Below are 19,677 nucleotides of genomic sequence, written 5' to 3' on the forward strand. Positions count from 1 at the left end.
TTTTATCTGATCGCAATCAAATTTTCAGGAATCACAATTATTTTTTTTATTATTGTATATACCAAAATTCGTGACTCTAGCTTTATTCGTTTTTTGTCGATTTGCGGGGGGCGGTAGTGTCTGAGATCCAAGGTTCATACGGACAGACAAACATACGGACATGGCTAGATCGTCTCGGCTGTTGACGATGATCAATAATATATATACGTTATAGAGTCGGGGATGCCTTCTTCATACATACATTTCCTGTCGGCACAAAGTTATAATACCCTTCTACCTTATGGGTAGCGGGTATCAAATTTGTAGGATAAAGGGTAAAGGAATATATTATCTTATCACTCACTGCAACGCCATTTTTGTTTTAACATGTAATTTTGCACATTAAAAGTCAGTTATTTATTTATACAATTCACATTTCATTTTTTTATTGAATGTGATTTAAGAGGAAGTTATTAGCGCATTATCTTGGTATGCGTATTAAATTTATAAATCTAAAAAGCTTTAGAAATTAATGTGCAAACTATAAATTGATTGAATGTTTTAGTGGTAAAGTAATATATAGTATATATAGAACAATCTATTATGGTCTGTCTTAGACCCACTCATTTATTGTGTTGTTTTCGGTGGTCTTGTCAGGTAAATCAAGAAGGGTAAAAAATAAATCTAAAATATAGAAAGTTAAAGTGTTTTTCCTTATTTTCATTTTCGCATTGTCTTTATTTACTTATGTTCTTGAAAAGTGTGGTCGATTCTAAGTTAAATTATCATTCAATTATAATAAAATTATCATATAATATAATTTGTTGATTTTCCAACTGGGAAAAGATCTGACGATGATTCCATTTGTGCTTTTGTGTAAGGCCGCAGAGTCGATCAGTCTTTTTAAAATTTTATTTTTTTAAATGTTATATATAGACATTTTAAGGATAAGGAAAGTAATAGGAAAGCCTTAAAATGGAAAATTACTTTTATATATGTAATAAAATGATTTTAACAGCACTTATTATTTAGCAAAATTCGAGATTGACCCGCTTTCTTTTTTTAAAGAATGTTTAAAAAGGAATGCAAAAGTCTGCGATATGAGCCAAATTATATACAAATTAAAATACAAAATTGTCAATTTCTATTTATAAAAATTATGGAAATTTGACTTTTATATTTATTAAAATTTGTTGATCCTTTACTTAAAAGTAAATTATATATACATTTTTTTTGTTTTATGTAAGAATTAAAAGATGATTAAAATATTATAAAGTAATAAGTTAATTTTTTTTTTAATTTAATTTTTAAAATAAATTTTTTTATATTTTAAAACTAAGGTGGCAAACAAAATTCAGCTATCTATAGACAAATGTTTGCACCATTTTTTTTTTTTAGCTCACTTCTCTGGATTGAATTGTGCTTTAAGCTAAAATGTGTTTCAGAAATGTGTTTCCGACCCCAGTATACAAATATCCGAATTAATATCATTTTTTAAGTTGGCCTAAAGTCTCCTATGCTTGAATTACCCTTTAAGAATTTTATATTTGATACGAAATATACCAGATTACCAGTCTAAGTTTGTTAGTTAATCAGTTTCAGTTGCATACAGGCTTTACTATGCAACAGTTTTTCTTTAATAAATAAGCTTCTTCCCAAATGCAAACAAAAATGGTACTCAGGAATCATTAGGACTTTTCTATATATGTTAATTTTACACTCGTTATTTGTGTGGACTGTCAGCTAGTTTGATAAGTCCATCTCCAGCTAAGAGTTGTGAAAATCGACGATGCTATATTATGTCAAAATTGCATATCATATGTTATCTTCATATTACCGCTTGTGTATTGGCACATCAGTGAATGAGCACAGAAAATGTTATACTATAGTATAACAACATAGTTTTATGTATATTATACATTTGTTTCAATGCAAATCAATAAGCACTACTATTTTATTAGAGCAATTATTTTTGTCAAAGCCCAAATATTATGTCAGTCTGAGAAACTAGACCTAAATACCTTAAATAGTTTTTGGTTTTTTAAGTATGTAGTTATCAATTTATTAACTTACTCGTTATTATTTGTTGACACAGATTGAATAAAATTGATGTTGATTTAGCGATGTTGGATTTGGTGTATGCTTTAATTACCATATGCATAGTTCTATAATTGGTGTCTGTAACTACAACTAAGAAAGTTACAGTCGAGTTTCCTCGGTTGTGAGATATCCATTACATATTTTCAATAAAAGAAAAACAGTTCTGTGATATTCTTAAAATATACCAAAAATAAACAAAATTGATCTGCTCTATTGTAGTCCTTAAAATCTAGCGTTTCTAAGGGACGAATAGACAGATATACAGACATGGATATATTGTCTCGGCTGTTGATGCTGATCAAGAGTATAAATATGGAGTCCGTGATGCTTCCTTCTGCTGCACATAATATGTATACATCTCCTGTAATGCATCTGCTGTAGGTAGAAAGTTATACTACCCCTTCTACCGTTTGAGTAGCGGGTATACAAAAAAATGTAACATAATTTTTGTTTTAAAAAATGTAAGGTATTACTTCAGTTTATTCAACGATGAATAACAACTTATCATTATTTTAAAATTTATAGTTTATTACGGATGCGTTTATGTTACAATAAACAGAACGTAATCACAATAGTATAGTAAATGCATACATTCATATAAGGGAGATGTACTTTATTTACAAATTAAGGACTAAAGTGAGTATTTCATGCTTAGTTTACAACGCATTTTGAAATTGTAAAACTTGTTCTTACTATTTTCTTATATTTTTAACAGACCATTTATTTACATTAATTGTTTTACAATGTTAAAGACAATGAATTTCCAAAGTTGTGCTTTGTCTTTTACATACATATTTATCTTATATAAAATTTTAACAATTCAGAATGGTTATCATTGGGGAGCCAATCCTTACAGATAATTTTTCGTCCAATTAATATTTCCGTTTTAACATTTATGTCCCCATTGCAGCTATATGAAACAGTTATCGAATTCGACCGTTCCTGATTAAATTATTTGAGAAGTTTTCTTATGAAGTTAAAACAGCTGATACGACTTAACTAGTCGCCCTTAAGTCGTTAAATTATTCTCTTGAATGACAGTTTCAATTTTAATAATGAAAATGAATTACTATCCACGTTTTTCCTTTGAACTGATGTCATTTAAAAAGTTTTTTAATGTTTTTTAAATTGGCCTTTAGATACCACAACTAGTAAATAAGTTAGACATACTCGTACACATTCATATATCTCATTCTAACCTTCCAGTACTCCTTATACTATAATTTTTCTTTTTATTAGGCATAATTTGTATAATTTGATGAATAAATTAAATAAAGGAAATTTAATTTTACATAAATTTAATTGACCATATTTTGAAAGGAAATAAGAATATATAACATTACAATGTGTTCATTAAAAACATACATACATAGAAATCATTAGTGCGCTAAAATGTTCCTATTGTTCTAGTTGCAATTCATAAATTGGTGTTGTACTCTGTAATCTAAAAAAAAGTCTTATCAATTCCATTCAAAAACGTAGACAACTTGACAATTTATTTTTTGAATTTTTTTACCGAAGGTATTAAACTTAGATATAAAGAATGCTGCATTTTAATAAAAATATTCAAAACATTGTTTTTATAATCGGGTGATATGAACGATGTTTAATGCACATACTTAAGCTGGATATTAGGATCGGGAAACTTAATAAGGGACTTAATGATGATTAAAAATTTACGCATTCTATGAGATCAGAGATAAACAGTTTCTTCAGAATCATAAAAAATACCCATATACATCAATCTTATCTGTTTTTCAAATAATTAACAGCGAGTAATCATATTAATAAATTGAAAATATTAGATACTAATATAAATTATTGAGATTAAAATCGGCTTAGCTAATGATATATTTTCCAACTTCTTTAAGCAATAACAATAGTTGTATGACTCTTTTATTTAAAAACATTTTGTGAACTTTGTTATAATTTTAGTTTTATCAAAAAATAATTATTTTTAATGATTTTTTTTAATTGCCCTTTAAATACTTTATTTTTATGCTAATTGGAATAATTAGAAATGTGACATTATTTAATATAGTTCTTAAGAAGGTTGAAGGTTGTATGTTGATGGAAAGTGAGTGTTTCATCTAAATATGTTTATCGGCAGTCAGCATAAATGTGACGTTTTAAGGGTAAATATTTTTGATTTAAATGACAATTTTTTATTAATTCTACATCAAATTATATCACAGTTTATATACTGAGACCTTAACTGAACCCCGATAGCTGTCATTTTAAATGGAAATGCGTAGATCGAACGATCGACAAAACTACCATATAGCTACCGTAGGAACAACTTTTTAATAAGTCTACATCGTTATATCAGTTTTTGGTATGCCGAAGACAGCTTTCATTAATTTACCATATAATCATATCATATAGTCAAGTCCTTTTTACAATTTTAACTTAAACATCTTAATATTGGTATCGTGATACTAATGTATTCGTATGTACCGCATTCATGAGTATCTTTAAATGTGTGGTATTATTTATATACAATTCCTTAATTCCAATTGCCGAAGCTAATTGATTTAAATTACTCTATAATTCTTGTTATTTAGTCTAATCAAAATTTCAGCTATTAAAAGTACATAATACATATACGAAGAATATCATTGGTGTCTGCTTTTGTAAATGGGATGCAGAAGGCAGATTCGCTAGCAAACAGAGAACGGATAATAGTAGTGAGGGCCCTGTGACCAGTAGACTATTGGTTCCATTGAATCCTTTAATACTGTTTAGGCCCAAGCTGATGTTGGAATTATTCTCTCCGTCAAGAATGCTGCGATTCGCATGTTGCATGGCTGCTGGTTTTTCTCCTATTTTTAAAGCAATATTTTATAATTAGTAGCTTCCATAAAAATTGACTAATAAGACTAATAACTAACCTCTCAGTACATGGACCGTAATGCTGGCCGGCCTAGCATTTGACGGTGCACATGTATAATTTCCAGCATGATGAAATGTTACTGTTTTGATGGTTAGCACGCTCATTGAAGAATTTGGAAGATATGGTGACTTATGTGGTTGTACTTGTAATGCTGAAAATGGACTAATTGGTGAAGTAGAAATATATGGACCTGCAGTAGATACGATCGCGCTATCGCCATTTGATTCCATTGCGCTGCGATGTGTTTTATTTTTAGTGCCATTTGGTTTCGTCTGTAAATGTTGGCCGTTTTCGAGACCAGTGATCGCATTTTCAGTAATCGACGTGACAACGAAACCTCCTTGCGCATCATAGTTAACCATTTTATTCTCATGATACCTAAAAATTTAATTTTAATATATTATACTTTTAATTATTTATAAATCCCAAATTAAGTATTAATGAACAACAATATTAAGAATTAATCGAAAATAACGATGTTTATTTGTTTATGTTACTTGGTTATACAATAACTACCAAAGGAATGATTCAGTCACTTTTACCACTCAATAATTCCATATGTTATCTATTTCTTAGTTGAGTGCACTTACCAAAAGACAAATGCTGGATTTTCCGTGGCCCCCTTAAGTTTACATTGCAGTTGAAGCGTAGAAGTTTCGTCAATAAGTATATCGGGTGCGTTTGATATTTCAGCTACAGCTTCTGTAATTTGTTATTAGTTTTATATGCACTTAAAAATATCTTCCTATCGAGCAGATACTTACCAACAATTTTTAGTTCTATAAAAATTGATTGCGTTGGGTAAATTGACAGTTGACACTCATAGAATCCTCGGTCCTCTTCCTTAACAGCTTTAATCCTTAGCGACCAATGCCCCATGTGACGTGTGTGCTCTACTAAAAATCTTTTGTCGCTACTGTGAGTTGATAAGCCCACAGTAAGCAACTGAAAATCTTTTCTTCGAATCCAAGAAACCTATAAAATATAAAATTTGCACTTAGTATTAACATTACAAAAGACCATCTAACGGTGCTTCTTACTGATTATAAACAAAGTTTGTTTCAACACTAGAAGCTACAAAAACACTGACTGAGTAATTGAAAATCTTTCTAGATCAATAACTTTTTCCAAGAGATAAGAATTTTGACTAATAATAATAAGGCCGACATGATGAAACCCTGAGCACTATACACATATACTTACCGTGGCCGGAGAATTGACTTTAACGACACATGGTAAAATAGCAAGTCCTCCCTTCTGGGCGATGACCCGAGTATTGTTTTTAGTATTAAACTGGCTTTGAAGACTACTCCCAAAGTGGTTTTGAGACGATGTCATTTTTCCCACATCTGAAATTAAATTTTTTTTAAGTGTTGAGAAAAAAAACCTTTTTATATTAATAATGCCGAGTTTATAGTAAGCATAGTGTTTTCATGGTTGAGTAGAAGTCACAATTAAATATAACGCAAAAACATGCACCGAAACATTTTTTGAGCCAAGATGAATCTTATAGCTCTTTGGTTGATTTTGGTAATTCCAAAATAAGCGAATTTGAAAGAGAAAAAGTTCATAAAAACAATTTAAGCTATAAATATAACACTAATACAGAGCTATAAGTACAACTTTTACTTATTTTTATAATTACATATTTCAGTTTACGTTTTTCACTGACAATTTCCACCGACAAGTTCCACGAGGAAAAAAATGAAAACTTGTAGGAAAAGTTTAAATTGTAAGAAAGTCGCATAATATACATAAATGCTTTACTTTATTTAACAACAATTTAACAACGAAAGTAAATATTTAATTTAAATTTTATAGTTTTGGTAACATAAGGGCATAAACTAATGAATAAAATTGAATTAACAACGAATGTTGATTAATCAAATGTGGACTTATGAATATTTAAGTAAACAAATATAAATTTACATACATTTAGTATCTAAGAAACATTATTATACCGTAAAGGCATAGTTTAATTTTTTAAAAAATGTAGTAAATTACTTACTTGAATATGCTGAAGTTATTAATAGCAAAAATAAATAGATCTGTATATGCCATTTTTCCGATTCCATCATTTTAGCATTTATTTCACTCACGACGAACTGATTATTTACGAGTACGACGTGTGTGTATATGAAACATGTTTATAGCCCCTGATATCTTATATCAACCTTATATCCTGAATTAATGAAGCGTCGTTATAGTTATTCCCGCACAGATAAAAACATTTGTACAATCAAAAATGTTTAGATATTTTGGTTAAACAGTAATTTATTTGACTTTTTGTAGCTTTCGAATTTATCAATACGAATGTACACATATATGTATATGCATGTTTGTATATCAGCTTATAGTTGCCCCAACAAAAAATACACATGAATCTATTTGTATTTGTAAATTTGATTGTACGTACATACATACAAATGTACAAATATTCTTATACTTATGCCAGTACATAAGTATCCATGAATAGCATGCTTTCCACAAAATTTGTCAATCTAATTCTTAAACGCTGCCAAATCTAATAAAATTTACATTCTTATTTTGTGTTAAATAACTACCTTAGATATGAAAGCAATTTCCTTTTATGCATGTATGTACATACATACCCAACCCAGGCATGCATTCACACAATATGTAAAACATACAAATTTTGTTTTATGTACTATATATGTACATTTTGCAGTAAAATAACTTTTCAAATTGTTTTCCCAGATGAATTTAATTGCATAAAATGCTAACTTACAAAAAATTAACTTTTTTATATAAATAGTAAATGTTAAATATTTTTAACTATTAAAATTTAGAACACTTTATATGCATATATATGTATATATATATTATACATATGTATAATATACGAAGTTCATATGTTTGTGTGTATGCTGCACTACATGAATATGTATGCACGTACATATATTCGCTTATGCATATGTGTGTATGCAATTGTCAGGACAAATGTTGCTGGATTTCGAGTAAATACATAGATACTGCATCTCATGGGTGCATAATTAAAAAGTATACAAATGTACATTAAAACTCACATATACACAAATGTATGAATATTTTCACTCAATTTTATGTATTCCATAATTTTACTTCACATTTATGTTAAAAAGTGTCTTATGAAATTTGTATTTTTAGAAAATGTTCGTATCTTCATTCACCGATTATGAACACATAGAACAAATCAATTATTCCTACACATACATATACAAATGAATCCGTATATATGTACTTTTGTATATGGATATGCGTACACCGAACTGCACAAATTCAAATTTTTACTTCTTTTGAGCAGGCTGTTTCAGTTAAAGGACCTCTTTTCCTAACCGCCATACGGAGACTAAATTAGAGTTGACAACAAGTACGATACTCTGCGTAACTCACGCAATCGCATTTCATTCCTCGAATTAAACAGCGCTGCAATACAAATAGTATGTATGTATTCATTTCTATACAACCGCACATGCATTGATGTTTGTTTGTATATTTTATAAGAGTTAACGAAGAGCTTCTGAAAAACACACATGCCTATACAAACAGTTGAGTGCAAGGGATGATTGAATTAAGAGAGTATATATAGATTCTCTTAAGTTTGTTTTCGTATATTGCTTAGCCATATCCGGGTACCAAAATTCACGACCCTGCCTCAACAGAATGTACATTGCTTATCCATTAAATTTATTTAAAATATTTTGATACACATATACATTAATTTTGCAAGCATGAATTGGTATGTAATAAGATAATTTATCTGCATTTAATTCTATTGTTTGAGAGAAATCTATATTCTGGAAACAGTCGCAAATATGTATGAGTATTTATTTATACAAAATACTTAAAAATACTCGACAAATATATCAGAAAAAACACAAAATTGTCACTTTTTCTATTCAAAAAATATAAACAGTTTTAGAAAATAGTTTTGCATACTCAACATGCGAATTTTATATTTAAAATAATAAAAAAACATTGGCTATTATTGATTTTATATTTATATCATGTTTATTGATGACGTTATAAATATTCTTATTTACGAAACATCATAAAAATTTTATTTTAGCCTGTGTTCAATTAAATTAAAATTCAAGACTAGATCTTGAAAATATCTTTACATAGCCAAACTAATTGAAACTAGGGATACGTAAAAGCTCATTCTTTCTGCATGAATTATTTTATTTTGCAACCAAAGCCTAATTTTAATATTAGAAACAAATAGTTTAAAGTGATTTTTGAATTATTTAAGACCTTGAATTTAATCTTTTACCTGTGATACTACCTACTTCCTGAGTTTGTATACTTTTGCACCTTTGAACAGCTTTTTGAATGATGCAAGCGCTTGCATCATAGAATTGCTTTACTCAAAAAGATGCGTTTGGTGAAAATACGGATGAGATCTGAATACTAAAAATTGGGAAATTCCTATATTTAACCTCATAAGCTGCCATAAATGGTAACAGAATACTTGTTAATTTAATAAAGTTAAAAATTGCAAAGTATTAAAATACTGCAGTTTTAATACTGAAAATAATAAATGATATGTTAGCATTTTCGATGGTTATCGAAAAGATATCGATAAAAAAAAAACCTATCTGGCAACCAAATAAATCCCCCAATCGCAACAGGGCGCTCTGAAAATAAAATTTAAATATTGAATCAAGTTTGATTGCTTTATTCCAAAAAATTGACGTCTACCCGAATGGCATCCGAATTCCCAAAATAATAAGCTTTTTGAATTATTTCGAGAACTTAATTAGTTTTATTTCAACATTAATTTAACTACATATAGTAATAAATATTTTTATCTGCATTATTTAAACTAATTAAATATATATTTATTTACAAGTATATGTGGCGCAAAATAATATTAGATTTTTAGTTTTGAATCTATAAAATACAATAATGTACATTATTCGATATGGCTGAATTTTATCCAAAAGGATCCATTAAAGCTACGCCATTTACATACATACTTTTAGTGGCGCGGATTGGCGTAATGCATGCTCACGTGTTTTATTAAATATGAGTAAAATGAATTCCTTTCTGTAATGTTGTATACCCATTGAATAAAGTAGACTTAGAATAAAGAATAAAAGTTTTTGCTTTTTCAAATTGAATTTTAGAAAATAAGTTATATGGTCAAATGCCAGTAAAGTACAAATTCTGAAAACTATCCGGTGAATAAATTTTTAATTGTTAAATAAACAAATGCAGTCCTTATTGACTTTGATAGCTTACAATTTTTTACATAAAAGTTGATTTTGATCTAAGTTGATACTTTTCGGGTTATTTTGCACGAGTAAGTACATATATTAATTTCAATGTACCACATTATTGTACTCGCTTCTAGCATGGACTTATCTCAATCTAGCTACATTTCATTTCTCTGTATATATATATATAACTGTTAAATAATACATAAACTATTACGATATAAAAAATATACAAGTTTTTTTTTATTATATTGTTTCCTTCAAACAACAACTAAGGATGAATGTATATGCTACAAAAAATTATTAACTGTTTTGCTTATTTTAGACATGTACGATAAAAGTTAATGTTTATTGCTATTTAACACTAATGTTTTAGAAAATAAATAATACATACATACATGTAGCACTACTTTAGATTATTACAATTTAAGCCTAGGTATCTAATTATATTTAATATATTTTCTGCGTTACTTCATGGTTGAACCAATAAAACTAAAACACCTTTTCTCACGCATAGTCTTCACCACTGTAATCATCATCTTCATCAGATGACACAATTTTGCGCCGTTTCTTTTTACTTCGCTGTTGACTCTGCTTACGTGAAATTAACTTTGCAGGAGAAAATGTAGACTTTACTGATCGAGGCGGTGTGGGGGCGACGGAACCATGCGTTTCCTATGTAGAAAAATATCAACCAAATTCTTGCAATACTCATTATATCGATTAACTCACAACCAATATCGCCGATGCTGATTGAATGTTACTATTGTTAACGTTCAGTGTACCAAGAGAGCTGGGTTTTTCGTTTAAAATGTATCCAGCTGCCTTATTATTCTGAGCTATTGTATCATCAACAAGTCCAGAATTATTCAATTTAGATTTGTCGCGAGATTCATCTGCATCAGAATCTGCATCTTCTGGATCCAGTTTAAGCATAAGCTGTTTGAACTATAAATGAAATTTATATGAGTTAACGGCATGAGTATTAAATTTTATAACATGTGGGGGAACTTACGTCCAAGTATTTAACAACAAGATCTAATTTCTCATCATTGGTAAGTGGTCTCGAAAAGTTTTCAGATTCGTTATTAGTATAGTTTTGAGACTGTTGCTTTTTAATCACATCGATTGTTGTTCTTGGATCGAAATCTGTAATGCTCCGACGCGTAACTGCTTTTTCATAAATTTTTTGTTCTGACGGCGAATATCGCGATATTTTGCCATCAGTCAATCCATACATTTCTTTTAAATGTTCCTTAAGAACCAAAAGTAGCATACACGCTTGAGCAGACGTTATGCATTTTTTTATTTCGGTCATATCTTCAGGCAGTCGATTATAAAGAACCTGTGGATCCTCTTCATCATCATCATCTTCAAGAACATCGCCTCTATTATCACTAGGCCTAAGATGTTCTTTAAAAGTGGTTAACAGATGTGTACCAGCCATAGATATGAGCAAGTCGATTTGGTGTATTAGATATAAAGGTTCATCCTGCACTGCATATGGAAAGTAGGCGAGATTATCGGCAATATATAACATTTGTTGCAAAGACGTTTTTTGATCATCGAATTGTTTGGTTACTGTTTGAACCAAAGCGCGCCTTTGTGGCTTCGTCGTTCGCAGCAGTGTATATAAAAAATCGTTTAAAGCTGTTGTTACTTGGTCTGGTCCACGTTTGCTGAAAGTTAAGATTTAAATTAAAAATATTGATAATGATATTGAATAACTTACGCATAACCTCTAATTATTTCATTTTTGGCCTTGTTATTCACTTGCAAAATTTCTTGCAGTTTGAAACAAAGTTGTAGTCCAAATTGAACTTTCATATTTACAAAGCCAGAATATGTTTTGTCAATATCTTTCAGCAAAGCATCAGCTCGATGGGCCGACTAAAAACAAATAGAGATACAAAGTTTTATATGCTATTTGAGTGGTTATACAATTTTGTACGTACCTCAACTTTAGAATCGGTACTTAAACATATTAAATAAGGTACCATTCTGACTGGATGAACCAAGCCTTGTCTCAGCACAATTTGTACAACTTTAACGGCCCACAGACGAACCGTGTCATCGCGATTAAGGAAACAATCGAGAATTTCTTCCAAGTACAGTTGAATAATGCGACTAGCCATACCGGACGAAACATCATTCATTTCCTTCAGGTCTTCATGTTTTGATTGCTTTTCCCCTAAATTATTTTATAGGATATTAATATTATATATACTTTACTTTATTATATATACTTACACTCTTTTTCTTTATTATGCATGAACATTTCAGATTCAGTTAAATAAATCCAAATATTGCGCATACATATAATTTTAACGCCACCATCATTTGAGGATGATCTTAGTAAATCACAGTAAAATTGCTTAAGCTCCGATCGTGTCAGATAATCATCATTCATAACACAAAATGAACCAAGGGATATCAGCGCCTGTTTGCGAATTTCATGATTAGAACATGCACAAAAGAACATTAAGCACTCGAATACGTTGTCGCATATAGAAGCAGGAAGTCCTGAATTTGATTCACCTAATAGAAAAACATAATGCAAATTTAGTTATTGAAGTACAACATATCATTTAATAAATAATATTACCTAAAGTATTAGGAGATTTAAAATCAAAATAACGCATCAGAATACCAATCGTAAAGAGGCTTCTCCGAAAACTTGGTGTATAAATATGATCTATATTAGAACCATTATGCACCACTTGATTTCTTGAAAGATCGAGAACTCGATAGAATCTGTAACCAAAATAAAATGGTAAATAAGATGTGATTTCAGGAGATTGTACACTTAATAAATACGAACTTCTGGAAACAGTCGCGAATTAGTTTATAGTTCTTTGTTATCTTGTTAACAAGTGCTCCCAAGCAGGACACACAACTTGTCACTTCAGCTTGATTACGGGAAACAACCAAAAGCATCAAATGTTCTTCTAGCGATGCCAAAAACGATTCACTTGCGTTGTTAACAAGGGGTACAACCTTTTCAAGAATATCGGCGACTGCACAAATAAATTTGGCAGCAGACGCTGAATGACATTTGATATTCAAATATGGTTCGATAGTCATAGCGTGGCGAATTAAGAGTTGAGGTCGAACTTTAGCCAGAAGGTGAAGGGTCGTTATACAGCCGAGCATACGTGCATTGTCAGTATCCTCCAATTCAATTAGACGATCAACAAGTCCATCCGCTAATTGCTGACACGCTAAAACAATTTCTGCTGGAGGTTCTGTATTCTTTTTCACCGGCTCTTGAGCACTTCCGTCCAGCTTAAGCATATTTTCCTTTGGTTTGAAAATCTAAAAATGAATTGGAAACAAATTAAAAACAAGCACGTAAATATGAAATCAAAAATATATTATTAAACCTACGCTCATCAAAAGACCTTCCAACCATGTTGTACCCGTATCGTGAGCTGTGTTTACAACATCAATAATTTGATTTATTTTTCGCTGTATGCCATGCTAAATAAATGAAATAAAAAAAAACAATTCAAATGTTGTCCACTTTAGTAAATTAATTTTACCATACTTTGTCATTTTTTATGCAAGGCGTAAACCACATTTTCATAAAGACTTCTGTGACGAGCTTTTGGATGCCCTCTTCATCATTCACTCGGCGAATCATTTTCACACAGATTTCAGGGATTTTTTCGAAGTCTGGATATTCAATACAGATATCGCGCAAAATTTTGATGACACGTTTGCGCACTGAAACACCAGTGTCCTGTGATAACCGATAAATTTAACATTTTTTTTGTTAGCATTTAAATAATACAAAAGTGGTCTTACCAATATTCGAGTCGATAGCATATCATAGTATTGGTCTATCAGTTCTTGATTGCTAAGAACAAATTTACCAACTAAATCAACAGCAGCTTCCCGTACTGAAATAGCCGTGTCCAGAAACTTTTGATTAACACCCATCTGCATGTCTTTTCTTTTTAGAACCAACGGATCTACCTCGACTATATTTGCCAGACATTTCATTGCCCGCGTTCTCACAGCAATTGATGGTTCACTGTTAACAAACAATAATGCGTAATGTAATTAGTATATATAGTACCAAAATAAATATGGAAACGCATGAATATAGAAGTTGAAAATTACTTACTTAACGACTAAAATAATTTTTTTAAGACATCCATCAAACGATTGGCTAAATGGCCGCTTGGTAGCCAAATATTGTGCTATTAATTGTGCATTGTTGTAATCTATATAAGTCTTTATATGTTGAAGTGATGTATGGTTATGTTCGCCTGATACCGAATATGGTTTAATTTTGCTGATTAAGTATTGTTTTCGTTCTTCCAAAACGTTAAAAATTTCTAAATTGAGTTCATAATCAACTGCATCGATAGAACGACTACCATTTTTATTGGAGTCTTCAGGGTCATTTTCATCGCAGGACCCCGAATCCGAAGAGCCAGAATAGTCTCCTTTAATAATAAAAATGGTAAATTGGAATACAAGATTTAATCATATTAAATATATGTATATATTAAAATTTACTGAAATCGAAAAACTTTACCTGATCTTTGTTTCGACCGAGATTTGGGTTTGTTTGAAGCAAACCCTTTTTCGCCCTCCTTTATTCGACGACGTTGATAAATGACATCCCGATACCATTGCGCCAAATAAAAGTGACGAGCATAGTCCCAAATCAAATTCTCCTCTTGTGCATTTACGGCGAGAAAATCAAGGAGTATTTTTTGAAGAAATTCCGTTCGCTGTTCTTCAGGGTGAAGCTCGATTTTTGACTAATACGTAAAATTAATTTCTATTAACAATGAAAACAATTTTTTTTCTAATAAATACTTACATCAGTTATGGTTAAATCACCCTCTTTTTCTTGTTCTGCTTTTATTGATTTAATCATTGAATCAATAATATTTACTTTACATCGGGACTCTACTGTGTCTTTACGTAAGCGCGCAGCTACAATTCCTAAGTAATCCAAGGAGACCAACCGAATACTTTGTTCAATTGATTTATCCGATACATAGCGAACTAACATGGTACCTAACAATGAAAGTAACAATTCGGAGGCTGGCCACTCAGGCTTATTTACGGTGGCCAAAAGGTCATGAATAAAGTTTTCAAATAGAGGACGAAAGTCTGTTTCGTTGTTTCGGGACTTGCATTTGTTTAAAAACGTCGTTAAAAAATTGCCACCAATACTGACGGCAACGTCGTACTTTTTCAACACAAGTATATCCTGATTTGGCTTTATTATTTGGGAAGCGCCACTTGGTAGATCGTCATCAAAATCTTGAAGAGTTTGCGTTTTGACACTGCCGCGACTAATATCAGCAAGCGAGTCCGTGAGAATTGTAGCACATTGAATTAACTGCAGCACAAGTGCAGTAACCATTTGTATATTACCGCCGTTATTTGTAAGTTTATATGGTCGCAGATTCTTTTTCGATGAGGGCAAACGATCAATCGAAGACAATATATCACCTAAAATACTGTTTCGTATTTTATCATATTTTTCCTTTCGAAATATCTAGAGTGATCAAAACAGAGTTTTAGATTTGTTTCCCAATAAAAAAGAAATATTGACATATTCTACTTACAGTTGTAACTAGTTCCAAGCAAACAAATTGCAGAGTTTCAATATTATCAACAAAAAATGGCTCTATTGCGAGTGTTGACAGGGGTAATACTATAGTATCGACAAAAATGCACTTATCAAATAGCGCCACAAAAACTTTTAGCAGCTCAACAACTTTTGAGTAAAAAAGTTGCAGGCTGCGATGATGATTCTGATGGGACTTTGTCTTTTTGCGTTGGCTCGTTTTTTTCACATTTTTTACTGTATATACAGGATCATGTAATGGAAATATTGTTTCACGTAATTGAAATTGAGCAAATTTAATAATATGTGAAATATTATCCTCCTGCAAAAACTTTAGGTCGCTAACTGTTGAGTAAATGTTGCATATAAGTAAGCAAGCATCCATTGCGTTTAAAATTTTTTCAATGATTTCATCATCAACAATTTCATCTTCATCTTCCTATAAAAACAGAAATTAGTTATTAATAATAATTCATATAATTTTAACGTGAGTTATTCATACCGGCCCAGCAGAATAATTTCTGGCCAAATAAACATTTCGCATGGCGTAGTTAATTAGCAAAGTTAGTTTATTTTTGGGAATTGAGTCCAGTGCTTGTTTTGCTTTCAACTTGGCAACATCATCACTCATTGTATTAAGAAGTTTTGGTGAAATGCATTCAATATTTTCATCAACGTCCTCTGAAAATACAAGAATTTTATTTTTGACGAATGATGAGCTGATATGGTCGGTTTCTTTACCTGAATCGAAATTTGGGGATTCGGTATCATCAAGCATTTCAATGATTTGCTCCATGTTTCGCATAAACTGTTGGTATGTTTGCGATCGCGTTACTTCTTCTTTTGTACCTTTTGGTGTTGTTAACGACATTGTACGCTCCACGCGACGTAGTTTGGGCTTTGAAACTAAAATGTATAATTAATAATAAGACTAAGTTGATGGCTTGCACACAGCACACAACCATAGACCAAAATAAAATATAAACTCACATATTTGCTCCGGAGGAATGTCGCCAAGCGAAATTGCCACTTTCCGTTTCGTGCTACTTCGTTTCTCATCAGCTTTAATAACAGTAAACATATCTACTGATGCAGAAGATTGTGCACTGCCAACGTTGGTTATTTCAGTTGTAGGAACAACCTCAGGTAATCCAACGGTATTGAATTCATTATTCAAAAACTTTTGCCTGTCATTGTGCTTGCTAGCTGTTTCCTGTAGCAACCCCATATTTCTAGCCAATTCTGGTGACTTTTGTACAAACTTTTTAATACTCTGTTGCATAAGACGTGCATCTTCAACGTTAAGACGATTTATACATACCCGAACCTGGGATTTGCCGCTTGAAGATGTGGACGTCGAAGTAGCTGTCGATATTGGTTGCACACATTGATTGAATTCGTGCCCAAATACTTTGTTGCCCTGGGAAGAAGTGGGTACGAAGAGGGATTGAATTGGAGCTGGAGATTGGGGTTTAGCGTAATGCTGATTTGGCTTTTCAAGCTCCTGATGCTGCATTGTAGCTAAATCTGCATTCTGTTGCCTTTGTAAATTTAATACATTTTGGAAATTGCCTTGTATTGTCGACGTAGTTGTTGTTGGAGCTTGAGATTGTAATGGGGCATGCTGCATTATATCTCTCATTTGTAAAAGCTGTGCCGGCTGTTGTTGCAGGGGTTGTAAGTCTGGCTGCTGAGCAACCTGCTCATTCAATGGATTCGGATAATATGCTTGGGCTTGGCGTCCATGTTGATTCACGGCTTGAATCACTGACGTTGAGTGGTGTTCTTCCTGTCCCACTAAACTTGGCTGGATGACGTTCATTCCCTGTACTGGATGCCCCTGCATTTGATTTTCAATGGATTCGTTTACATTCCTATTTAATCTCAAGTCGCGTCCCGGAACATTTTTGCTAAAAGAAAAAAATTAAGATTTGCGTACATTAATATATATATGGTATAAGCTATATCTAAAATTTGGCCCGGTATCGTGCCTTAGTATATCTTCATACAATTATTTTAAACTTTTACAAAGTATTTAACATTTAATATATGGTGTTACTCTAACCTCATCTAAATAAAACCGTTGATTACCAACCTGATTGATTGATCAGCATAATCCTTCAGCACCTGGTGCTGAATGCGATCAGTATTTAAATTGTAAGCTGTCTGACATATATCATTAACAAGTCCAGTTGACTGACTTTGTGAAGTACTCTCTTGAATTTGTGAATGTTCAGAATGAATATTCAGATGTTGATGTGACGTATTATCATTGATTACTGCAATACGAAATAATATTAAAATTTGTATGAGCCCAAATGTATTTCACAATCAATATTTACCAGTTCTACGCGGTGTGTTAAATACAGTTGGGCGATAGTTGTAAATACCCTGCAGTAGTTCAGGATATGTACTAATGTTGGCGCCGTGTTGTTGGATGCTGTATTGCGGTTTTAGTTCTCTATAGGGGAAGGTAAGAAATATTATACAAATTTATATATATTTTGTATTTCACTTACATATTATCAGAGTTCGTTTGCTCAATGGCATTCACCAATTGTCTCACCAGGTTCTCATCGCGAACAGACAATAAATTATTGGATTCATTAGCCACCAGTGAGTGAAATAGCAACGATTTATTAAATGATGCTGCGCTCTGAAGAGAATCTGAGACTGGTAATTCGCTGAGCACTAAAATTATAAATATTTAGACAATTTGATATCAATTAATACAAGACGTAATCACTTACAATCTGAAGTACTGGTTAGGCCAGCTAATGTTGTGACTGGTACGCTAGGGATGTCACGGTCCCCCATTATAAAGATAGATAATTATGCAGCTTCAATGCATGTAATCGTAGAATTCCACTGCAAATATGTTTTTAATCTATGGACAAAAATAATAGTTTATCTTAGGTTAGTAAATATAAATTCTAATTTCCTGAATGGCAAGTATAAAGTACATCCCCATCTCTGCAATTGTCATAGACAATACAAATACACGGTGAAAATATTGCAACTTGAGTTTGTACAACTTTGTTTTTCTTTTGTATCTGTATGGGAATCATAGGCATGATTCTTAGGTACACGCACACACACACACAAACATTTTTAAAGTACTTTTATATGCATGCATGCATACATTATTTGTGTAGTTTTATTCCGCAATATTTGATTAAATATTTATTATAGTCACACAGTCATGAACTTTAACACATCGAAGCAATTCGACAATACCAAAAAGATTTTATGTTTATGGCGCAACGTCCGCAAATTGGTTTAATGTATGGATTTACAGCATTGCAAATGTATAAATGCAAGTAGCTCTTCGTGCAGTTGTAAGTGGTAGTAACCTTTATGTGATGGGTTATTCCATATTTCACACAATCTTTATTTGCATTGTTTGCTGGCTATCCTTAAAGAATTTTTACTTTATTTATTAATTTGCTGCAAATGGCGAGTGTTAAGCCAACATGGCCGACACTTACGTACAAAAGCTGATTGATATACATTTCCAGGGTTGTGTGTCAATCAGCAATAATTTCAAAATTGCAAGATAGCGTCAAGATATTAATCGGTCGTAAATTGACAATTCTCAAAGCTTTTACATTTATTTATATTTTTTAGGGTAATGTACATTGATGCTTAAATTTTTGTTAGCGTTGATTTTATTACAAAGAGAACAGTGCTATATTTAAAAAAGAAACGATCTGGTTGCACAGACGTGACAATATACCGACATAAAATGCAATTAGGTTAAAATTTATCACGATTTCTGTAATTTGGTATTTTTTGTGTTACAAGGTATATTTTATAAACGGTGTTTACATGTAGATAAATACAATTTTCATACAGTATCTATACTAGTCTATTTTAGCATTAAACATCTA

At 31.4% G+C, this 19,677-nt stretch overlaps 2 protein-coding genes and 1 long non-coding RNA gene across 6 annotated transcripts; 1 reads left to right on the forward strand and 2 right to left on the reverse strand.

Moving 5' to 3' along the window:
* Nucleotides 1-4,114: 4,114 nt before the first annotated feature.
* Nucleotides 4,115-8,388, reverse strand: LOC133845365 (uncharacterized). Of its 3 annotated transcripts, XM_062279830.1 has the most exons (7): nucleotides 8,264-8,388; nucleotides 6,981-7,154; nucleotides 6,176-6,321; nucleotides 5,737-5,947; nucleotides 5,563-5,674; nucleotides 4,971-5,350; nucleotides 4,116-4,901 (listed from the first exon to the last, which is right to left on the reverse strand). In XM_062279830.1, the coding sequence occupies exons 2-7, from the start codon at nucleotides 7,048-7,050 to the stop codon at nucleotides 4,657-4,659; spliced, it is 1,164 nt and encodes a 387-aa protein (XP_062135814.1). In that variant the 5' UTR covers nucleotides 7,051-7,154; nucleotides 8,264-8,388; the 3' UTR covers nucleotides 4,116-4,656. The 3 variants fall into 3 exon arrangements, with proteins under 3 accessions (XP_062135805.1, XP_062135822.1, XP_062135814.1); XM_062279821.1 differs by lacking the exon at nucleotides 8,264-8,388 and having other exon boundaries at nucleotides 4,115-4,901; XM_062279838.1 differs by lacking the exons at nucleotides 6,176-6,321; nucleotides 6,981-7,154; nucleotides 8,264-8,388 and adding an exon at nucleotides 6,013-6,108 and having other exon boundaries at nucleotides 4,115-4,901.
* Nucleotides 8,389-8,430: 42 nt separating this feature from the next.
* Nucleotides 8,431-8,747, forward strand: LOC133845383 (uncharacterized). Its single transcript, XR_009894751.1, has 2 exons — nucleotides 8,431-8,520; nucleotides 8,573-8,747. It is a non-coding gene; the product is annotated as an uncharacterized LOC133845383 (long non-coding RNA).
* A 1,622-nt stretch (nucleotides 8,748-10,369) lies between these two features.
* On the reverse strand, nucleotides 10,370-19,284 carry LOC133850624 (nipped-B protein). 2 transcript variants are annotated; one of them, XM_062286750.1, is made up of 24 exons: nucleotides 19,141-19,284; nucleotides 18,538-18,674; nucleotides 18,307-18,478; nucleotides 18,130-18,248; nucleotides 17,883-18,066; nucleotides 17,109-17,697; nucleotides 16,778-17,036; nucleotides 16,529-16,693; nucleotides 16,290-16,468; nucleotides 15,786-16,226; nucleotides 15,029-15,715; nucleotides 14,738-14,966; nucleotides 14,321-14,645; nucleotides 13,999-14,227; nucleotides 13,739-13,933; nucleotides 13,579-13,671; nucleotides 13,013-13,506; nucleotides 12,797-12,945; nucleotides 12,442-12,729; nucleotides 12,147-12,382; nucleotides 11,924-12,081; nucleotides 11,207-11,870; nucleotides 10,924-11,139; nucleotides 10,370-10,866 (listed from the first exon to the last, which is right to left on the reverse strand). In XM_062286750.1, exons 2-24 carry the CDS (start codon nucleotides 18,602-18,604, stop codon nucleotides 10,699-10,701), a joined length of 6,306 nt encoding a protein of 2,101 aa, XP_062142734.1. In that variant the 5' UTR covers nucleotides 18,605-18,674; nucleotides 19,141-19,284; the 3' UTR covers nucleotides 10,370-10,698. The 2 variants fall into 2 exon arrangements, with proteins under 2 accessions (XP_062142734.1, XP_062142733.1); XM_062286749.1 differs by having other exon boundaries at nucleotides 16,778-17,697.
* Nucleotides 19,285-19,677: the final 393 nt, after the last annotated feature.

Source organism: Drosophila sulfurigaster, chromosome 2L (assembly GCF_023558435.1).
Source record: "Drosophila sulfurigaster albostrigata strain 15112-1811.04 chromosome 2L, ASM2355843v2, whole genome shotgun sequence".
Classification (NCBI taxonomy): Eukaryota; Metazoa; Arthropoda; class Insecta; order Diptera; family Drosophilidae; genus Drosophila; species Drosophila sulfurigaster.